This window comes from Nicotiana attenuata, unplaced genomic scaffold (genome assembly GCF_001879085.1).
Source record: "Nicotiana attenuata strain UT unplaced genomic scaffold, NIATTr2, whole genome shotgun sequence".
NCBI classification, from domain to species: domain Eukaryota; kingdom Viridiplantae; phylum Streptophyta; class Magnoliopsida; order Solanales; family Solanaceae; genus Nicotiana; species Nicotiana attenuata.
Window position 1 is genome coordinate 81,203 of NW_017672339.1, and position 9,405 is coordinate 90,607.

Here is a 9,405-nt window from a genome sequence, read left to right on the forward strand (position 1 = left end):
TTTATTGTCAGAAGAAGGGCAGTAGCCATCCCTGAGTCCTCTGCTAAGCGACCTACTACTAGGTCGCAAGCAAAAGAGGCTTATGAGTCTGCACTACAAAATAGCAAAAGGAACAATAAGAAGAAAAAGAAGAGGTTGGTGAAAAATGGAGAAGTAGTATGTGACAAGGATATTCCTGTGATAGAAGTTGATGAGGAAGCAATAGAGGAACCCAGTTCCTTGGTTAAAAAGTCCCAGAAGAAGAAGCAATCTGCTTCAGTGGAAGGCGTCACCACCCTAGTTCAAGATCAGCAAAAGGTGGTAGAAAGCTAAAAGATGTGAGTGAACAATTATTTTCTGATGAGGATGTGTTGGACAAGTCCAGTGGACAAGGAAAATCGAGTGTGAGGTCTGGAAAGAGAATGTTGGAAACTGTGACGGAACCTGGTTCTTCAAAGAGAGTGAAAGGTGAGAGTATGTCTGCTACAGAACGATTGAGGCACCAAAAGGTCTTGTAAGGTCGCACTTTTGACCCAGCAATTTTTGACATGGCCGGCATGAGACAAGTAATTGAGATGGTCGAGTTTCAGAACTGGGGACATCTGTTCACAATGGATGCGCCCAAGGTCTATGAGGATGAGGTCCAAAGCTTCTATGCCGACCTCTTTCCTGTTGACACTGACCATATTTGTGCTTTAGTTAATGGGGTGGATATTGTGTTTGATGTTGCTCTGCTTGGGGACATTCTTAAGGTCCCTACTTCTGGTAAATCTTTTGTGAAGAATGTCTGCGGGTCAAATTTCCGGAATGCTATTGTGAAGGAAGGTGCCGCCCAGCAGGGGGAACGGGTTCACAAGAAAGCCTTGCTTCCCGTTTATCAGTTATTGTTCGAGCTGGTGAACAAGGTTCTTCTACCCTATACTAAGAGAAGGTCCATTACTTCTAAATCTGAACTATATCTGATGGAAGCATTGGATGGATTTAAAGCTGTAAACTTGCCTGCCATCATGATTAAGCATATGCAGAAGGTGGCGACTTTCAAAGATGGCAACCATGGTCTTCCATATGGGTTTCTTCTTACGCCCGTCTTTAAGTTCTTCAACGTGCCATTGGGACAGTTCAAAGTAGGGACCAAGAAGCAGACCTTCTCTCAAACAACTTTGGAGGAATGTGAGTGTGTGGAAAATAATGGAGGAATTGGCAGCACTTCGACAATCTCTCAGCTCATCAATGCTCAAAACAGTGCATTGCAGGTTCGAGCCCTCTCCTCACCGAGAAAACGTCGGCAAATGCTCGAGTAGATCTAGTTCTCAACACCCTTGCTGCAGCATTCGAGCCCTCTCCTCCTAGTGTCCCTTAGGCAGCCCCTTCAGTGACCAGTTTCTGGATTAATTTTGTGTTGTTGACATTGGTAGTTATTGTTTGTTTTTTGTTTCTTTTTTGGTATGGATGGGAAGTTCTTGTACTGCTCCCGCTGAAATCAATCCAATTTATTCCTTTGCTATATAGCAAAGGCATACGTTTTATAAAAACTATCCTCTTTTTGCTGTTTAATGCTTCTGTGTCTCTGCTTCTCTTTTCAATCATGTTGTGTGCACATATGTGGCATGAGTTAGCTAGGCTAGACTTCTTTATGCTGATTGCCCGTTTGTGTATTTTTAATGATGCCAAAATGGGGAAGTATAACGTCAGGGGGGACTAGTTCTAGTTCCTGTTGCTTCATGTGTATAATTTGGAAAACAGGGATCCGTTTAAGGGGGAAGTATAAAGTCAGGGGGAACTTGTGAAGTTCATGTCACTTCATCTGGTTAATTTTGCTCTAAACATGCGTTTTCAATTTCTAAGTTTGTCATCATCAAAAAGGGGGAAATTGATGGGTTTACAATGTCTTAGCTTTGTGTTTTGATAATCTAACAAACTTATTGTCAAAGAACCAGATAAGGAACCTGACTCATTTGGTACACAACTCAAATCAACGTATTCCAGCTAATGAGAACTGCTAAGACTTCAGAAGATAGAGAATCAACGCAGGGACCTGATACCCTTGTGTTTCCCTGACAGCAGTATGAAGTCAACTGACTACAGCTAGAAAGTGACTGCCTGCACTGTACACAGAAACAGTGCATTGCAGGTTCTGCAGTCACTTCTCATTTGACCTACCAAGTGATTACATCATTCAAGTGATGTCATCCAAGTTATATTAACTAGAGTATTACAACAAAACATTACTTGAACACTTGAGAATCAACTTGAGCATTCGAGCACTCCAACCGTTCACAGATCAAGCATTCAATTCTCAAGTGCATCAAGAACAAAGTTTAACACTACTACGGACCAGTTACTAAATCTAGTATGTTGTTGTCCTTAGTTGAGTTGTAACTTTATAATTGTTCTTCATTGTAATTCCTAATTTGATTTTCTAGAAGCTTTGCTTAGGAACCCCCTTGTAAAACCATTAACCCTTAGTGTTTGTGCCGTGACTAGAGTTAGTCATGAGTTGAAGTCTTTGTAATAGGTGTATTACAAGTTAGTGAGAGATTAAGAGTTTAATTCCTAGATTGCATAGGTTGTAATCTAAAAGTTGTTCATAGTGAAGTTGAAATCCTACCAGTGTAGGTCGTGGTTTTTTGTCCCCTTGAGCAGGGATTTTTCCACGTAAAAACCCCTGTCTTATTTACTTACTGTTTTATTAGCTTCTCAGTGGAAACTCATAGAGAACCTGGTCTCTATATAGTTTAGTGGAGTCATATAAACTATCATTTTAATAGATTGAACGGTTATGGCTATATTATTATGTATAATGATACAGATAATCTGTGCACATCACCAGCTTATCTTCAAGGCTTTTTTAATAGATTTAGTGGGCATCGATATATTCATTTATGCAATTAACAACTATACAATCGTACTGTAAATCGATCGATCGACCATATTACCTTGAGATCAGGATATACATATTATATATGAATTTATAAACTTAATATGGACGTGTAAAGATTTTTTACACGCGTATTTAATTTACATATCATATAACTTGTTTTTTAAGGCCACACATCTCTCTAATTATGGGTAGTAATATATAATTATTTTTCGAGTGACCTGATAGTATAAAAATATTTTATTTTGTAAGTGTATAAAAGTTAAAGTTATTATATATACTTTTCTCAATTCGATTATTCCAAGAAGAATGATACATTTTTATGTAGCGATTTATACTCCATCTATTTCAATTTATGTGAGGTAGTTTGACTCGGTACAGAGTTAAAGAAAATAAGACTTTTGAAACTTGTGTGGTCTTAAAAGCTAGAAAGGTAAAAGCTTTGTGATGTCATGACGTTTGTATGGTTATAAAAGCTTCTCATTAATGGTAAAACATGCAAAATAGAAAGTTTAAAGTTAAATTATTACTAAAATACAAAATATATCAGTCTTTTTTTACCAGATTAATAAGAAAAGTACATCATATAAATTAATACGAAGGATGTTTCAATTTTATTCTTAATTAAAAAGCTTTTATAATAATACAAATATTATGAAACATATTAAAACAGTAAATTTTATAATATTTTATAGCCACAAAAACATTATGATATATTAAGTTCAAATATTTTTTTTGTCAAATTCTATAAAGTCAAATTACGTCACACAAAGAACAATATTATCATTATTATCATTACCATCATCATCACCACTTCTACAGGATTTCAACTCGAACCAATGATGCATTGCATGACAGATTTCGTGGAGAAATTGGAGTAATAATGAATACTAGTATAATATACCGCAGTAAGTCATTTTTGACCTCGAAACCGGCGTTCCAGCCAACCCAAATCTAACTTTGAATTTTCCCATTTTGTAGCAGTCTGGCGTGATCTCTTTTTGGCACTTTCTTTGACGGTTTTGACTTCTTTTTTCCATCTATAAATATCTGCATTTCTTCAATCCTTCTTGCCAAAATCATCCAGATCTTTCCTTTCCCTTTCGAGACATTTAGAGAGAGAGAAAGAAATTCAGAATGGGTTCCATTGGTGCTGAATTAACAAAGCCACATGCAGTTTGCATACCATATCCTGCCCAAGGCCATATCAACCCTATGTTAAAGCTAGCCAAAATCCTTCATCACAAAGGCTTTCACATAACTTTTGTCAACACTGAATTTAACCATAAACGTCTCCTTAAATCTCGCGGCCCTGATTCTCTCAAGGGTCTTTCTTCTTTCCGTTTTGAGACCATTCCTGATGGACTTCCGCCATGTGATGCAGATGCCACACAAGATATACCTTCTTTGTGTGAATCTACAGCCAATACTTGCTTGGGTCCCTTTAGGGATCTTCTTGCCAAGCTCAATGATACTAACACATCTAACGTGCCACCCGTCTCGTGCATCGTCTCGGATGGTGTCATGAGCTTCACCCTAGCTGCTGCACAAGAATTGGGAGTCCCTGAAGTTCTGTTTTGGACCACTAGTGCTTGTGGTTTCTTAGGTTACATGCATTACGACAAGGTTATTGAAAAAGGCTACGCTCCACTTAAAGGTACAAATACATTCTCCGTCATATATAGGCGGCTCCCTTTTTGCTTGAACTATGTGTACAAGATTACAATGTATTACTTTTGAGTCATTAACTCTTAGATCTTGAACTCGCTGTTGTTATGCTTTAATGATTTATCGGATCTTGATATATTTAGTTATTACATCGTGTATGTGCTACTTTCATCTACTGCCGATACCAAATAACTCTGTCTGTAATAATTTAGGCAGATGGAAAGATATTAATTTTGAGACTTTCTTTTATTTTTTATTCTTGATGTATATAGCTAATTCCCATTATTGGATGTGCACGTGTTTTAACTTTTTCTCTTTTTGGGAAATTATAGATGCGACTGACTTGACAAATGGATACCTAGAGACAACATTGGATTTTATACCAGGCATGAAAGACGTACGTTTAAGGGATCTTCCAAGTTTCTTGAGAACGACAAATCCAGATGATTTCATGATCAAATTTATACTCCAAGAAACAGAGAGAGCAAGAAAGGCTTCTGCAATTATCCTCAACACATTTGAATCTCTAGAGGCTGAAGTTCTTGAATCGCTCCGAAATCTTCTTCCTCCAGTGTACCCCATAGGGCCCTTGCATTTTCTAGTGAAACATGTTGATGATGAAAATTTGAAGGGACTTAGATCCAGTCTTTGGAAAGAGGAACCTGAGTGTATACAATGGCTTGATACCAAAGAACCAAACTCTGTTGTTTATGTTAACTTTGGAAGCATTACTGTTATGACTCCTAATCAACTTATTGAATTTGCTTGGGGACTTGCAAACAGCCAGCAAACCTTTTTATGGATCATAAGACCTGATATTGTTTCAGGTGATGCATCGATTCTTCCACCCGAATTTGTGGAAGAAACGAAGAACAGAGGTATGCTTGCGAGTTGGTGTCCACAAGAAGAAGTACTTAGTCACCCTGCAATAGGAGGTTTCTTGACTCATAGTGGATGGAATTCTACGCTCGAAAGTACAAGCAGTGGGGTGCCTTTGATATGCTGGCCATTTTTCGCTGAACAACAAACAAATTGTTGGTTTTCTGTCACTAAATGGGATGTTGGAATGGAGATTGATAGTGATGTGAAGAGGGATGAAGTGGAAAGCCTTGTAAGGGAATTGATGGTTGGGGAAAAAGGCAAAAAGATGAAGAAAAAGGCAATGGAATGGAAGGAATTGGCTGAAGCATCTGCTAAAGAACATTCAGGGTCATCTTACGTGAACATTGAGAAGGTGGTCAATGATATTCTTCTTTCGTCCAAATGAAAAATGGTGTTTGAATTTAATGTTCCTTAATTTTCATTCTTGTGCATGTTCTTGTAAGAGTTTTTCATACTTCTTTCCCTTCTTACTTTCGTTTTGCATTGTCATAGTGTAAAGCTGGATGCAAATAATATTTCTTGCTTAATGTCGTTTGGTCACCAGTCGCCTGTCACTAAGATTTTACGAAAGTGAACGTGAAGTACCATTAAATTTATTATTCTTTCGTAATAATACGTGCAAAGTAAGACTTTTCAAATTTGTATATAGAGTAGTTTTGAACAGAATACGGTTGGTGCATCAGTATTCATAGCATACAGCTTGTATCATGGCACCATTCCCAGAATATACAACGCCCACGCTAATGTTTAATTTGTTACAGCTCTATTCTAGTCAATCATATACGTACATTCTTGATTCTTCTTAAATAAATAAAACATAAAAATTATACAAGGATTTGGTCTCATCAATAATTAAATTGATAATGATAAATAATTACGTAACCGTGGGATAACATTTCATGTTCCTCGAGCATACCACTCTTTCGTAAGTCCAAGTATTTGTGACTTCATATTTATTATCCCTTTCTCTACTTTATTGCTGGAGACAAACAACTTGTCTTTCGCAGATAGGAATGGTCTTATCTGCTAGTGCAATTATTTCGTAATAATAAGTGCAATCTACATATACATATTTTAAAAGTGTTTTCAACTATTTATATAGAATAGTTTTCAACAGAATAGGGTAGGTGCATCGGCATTTATGGCACACAATCAGCAAACACCCACACCCATGCGAATACTTGATTAGCTATAAAATTAAACAAGTCATACTCATTTGAATAAATGATGCAAAATTAATAAAACTATGAAAGATAAAACGTTTACATGTCAAGTGATATTATATCGATCGATACTATTCATACAAAATTGCGGGTGCTTCATTGTTTTCACCTTTGTTTCATAGATAGGAGTGGTTTCTTGATAGATTATATGTGTATCTCTGTTATATTTTGATGATCTAACAAACTTACTGTTAAGAATCAGATAAGGAACTTGTTATACATCCTCAAGAACTTCAAATCAACAGTCTCAAGTCGGGGACACGGTTCAACTCTTCAGAGTCAAAGGAACTACAAAGGGAACAAATAGCTACGAGTTCCCGTGGTGACTGTACAAGTCAATCCCCAGCTGTAAAGTTGCTGTCTACACACGCAACAGCGCAAAAATAGTGCAGCAGTCAACTTTATGGGGAATACCCTTTACCTAACTTGCTTGCATCATTCAAGTGATGTCACAAATGAATTATTAACATCAAACAAAGGTAAAACAAAACATTTGCACATTCAAGAATCAATCAAGCATTCTCTGAAGTCATCTATCAATCATGCAAGTGACTCTTAAGAGCATCAAGAACAAAGAACAACATAACAACGAACCAGTTCCCTGTATTGAGTTATTACATGTCCTTAGTTGTGTTGCACCTTTGTTAAAGCAATCTACTTGTAATTCCTGCTTAGCTTAGTTGGAAGCATTATATAGGAAATCTTTGTAAATCATAAACCCTTGTGTTTGTGTCTTGGCTAGAGTTAGTCGAGTTGTAAGTCTTTGTAATACAGTTATTACAAAGCGGCTTGTAATAGAGTTGTTACAAGTTAGTGAGGGATTAAGAGGTTAATTCCTAGGTTACAATAGGTTGTAATCTAAAGTTTGCTCAATAGTGAAGTTGAAATCATACAAGAGTAGGTCGTGGTTTTTGATCCCGTGAGCTGGGAGTTTTCCACGTAAAACTCCATTGTGTCATATACATACTGCAATGTGCATGTATTCTGTGGGAACTAATAGAGAAGATATTTCTCTATATAGTTTGGTGGACCCTTAGTTTCTATCAATTGGTATCAGAGTGGATTCTTTCATCAGGTTAACACCTAGAAAGGATCGTCATGGCTGCTCCGCCAAACTTCGAAGAAGGTCAGTCTACCCACAGACCACCAAGATCAACGGGCAATATTATGGATGATGGAAGACACTTCATCATGGCTGAAGACTCAAAGCTCTGGGATATCATCTGCGATGGACCTTCCGTTCCTACGAGTCCATTGGGGAACTCGCAGTGATAGTTCCTAAAACTAGAAAGGAATAAAATGATGGTGAACGCAACGCTATTGAAAAGAACTTTTGAGCTAAGAAAATCCTCGTCTGTGGTATTGGACCATATGAGTACAATAAGATTTCAGCATGTCAATTTGCTAAAGAGATCTAGGAAGCTCTCCAAATAGCTCATGAAGGGACAATACAGGTAAAGCAGTCTAAGATTGACCTGATAACCACAGAGTATGAGCTTTTCAAGATGAAGACGATGAGTCCATTCAGGATATGCACACTCACTTCATATCTATCATCAATGAGCTTCACTATCTGAGAGATAGCATCCGCAGGAGCAAATTCTTTAGGAAGATACTTAGTGTATTACCTGGTTCCTAGGAAAGCAAAGTAAATTCTATCACAGAGGCAAAGGATCTGCAGGAGCTGACCATTGATGAACTTGTCGTCAATCTGAAGACTTATGAAATGAAGAAAAAGAAGGATAATGAGAGAAGAGAGCCTAAAAGGGAGAAGAATCTGGTCCTCAAGACGGAGAGCAATGACTTAGGTGGTGAGGATGCTGATATGGTCTACCTGACAAAAAGGTTTCAACAAATGGTTCGCAGAAATGGAGGCATTCCAAAAAGGGGAAGCTCCAGCAAGCTAAAAGGTTATGAACTATGTCATAAGTGCGGTAAGCCACGACACTTCATCAAGGATTTCCCTCTCCTCAAGCAAGATCAGTACAAACACAACAGTGACAAAGTACCTAAGAGGAACCCAGTTCCTTACAAACAATTCAAGAGAAAAGAAGTCACTAACAATATTGTGAAACAAACTCTTGCTGCATAGGGAGACTCTTCCAGCGAATCTGAAGAAGATGATGATCAAGGTGATAGCTCCATGATGGCAGTGGAAAGTGAAGCAGCTGAGTATGACTCAATCTTTGCCCTAATGGCAAAATCTGACAATGATGAAAATGACGATGATGATGATGATGATGATGAGGTAAACTTTCTAGATGTTCAAAGAAATCTAAAGTCTTATTCCCCATAAAAACTTATGTCTTTGGCAAATATTTTAATTGATGCTTATCTTAGTCTTATAAATGATAAAGATGCATTAACTATGGAACTAGGAGAAGTAGAACAGTCGAGAGATGATCTAGTAGTCGTTGTGGTAGACTTAAAGGAAACCATTGAGAGTCTAAAGAAAGAAATTGATGCCTTAACTCAAAAAATTGCAAATATAGAACATGAGAGAGATGAGCTAGCGATTGTTGTGGTCGATCTAAAAGAGACCATTGAGTGTGTTAAAAAGGAGAAAGAAGTTTTTACAGAGAGGGTTGCTAACATTGAGCATGAAAGAGATGACTTATTAGTAGTAGTTGTAGAACTGAAGGAAACAATTGAGGAACTAAAAGGGGAACATAGGCCTGGGAAAACTCAAAAAGGAAAGGAAGTTGAAAGTGAGGCACACCTTAGGCTTGAAAATGAGTTAAAATCAGTGAAATCTAGTTTTTGTGCGGAGGTTGA

The 9,405-nt window shown here is 37.5% G+C and overlaps 1 protein-coding gene across 1 annotated transcript; it reads left to right on the plus strand.

Moving 5' to 3' along the window:
* Positions 1-3,909: 3,909 nt before the first annotated feature.
* Positions 3,910-5,953, plus strand: LOC109212828 (7-deoxyloganetin glucosyltransferase-like). The gene is made up of 2 exons (XM_019376513.1): positions 3,910-4,514; positions 4,858-5,953. Exons 1-2 carry the CDS (start codon positions 3,995-3,997, stop codon positions 5,790-5,792), a joined length of 1,455 nt encoding a protein of 484 aa, XP_019232058.1. The 5' UTR covers positions 3,910-3,994; the 3' UTR covers positions 5,793-5,953.
* The last annotated feature ends 3,452 nt before the right edge of the window (positions 5,954-9,405 follow it).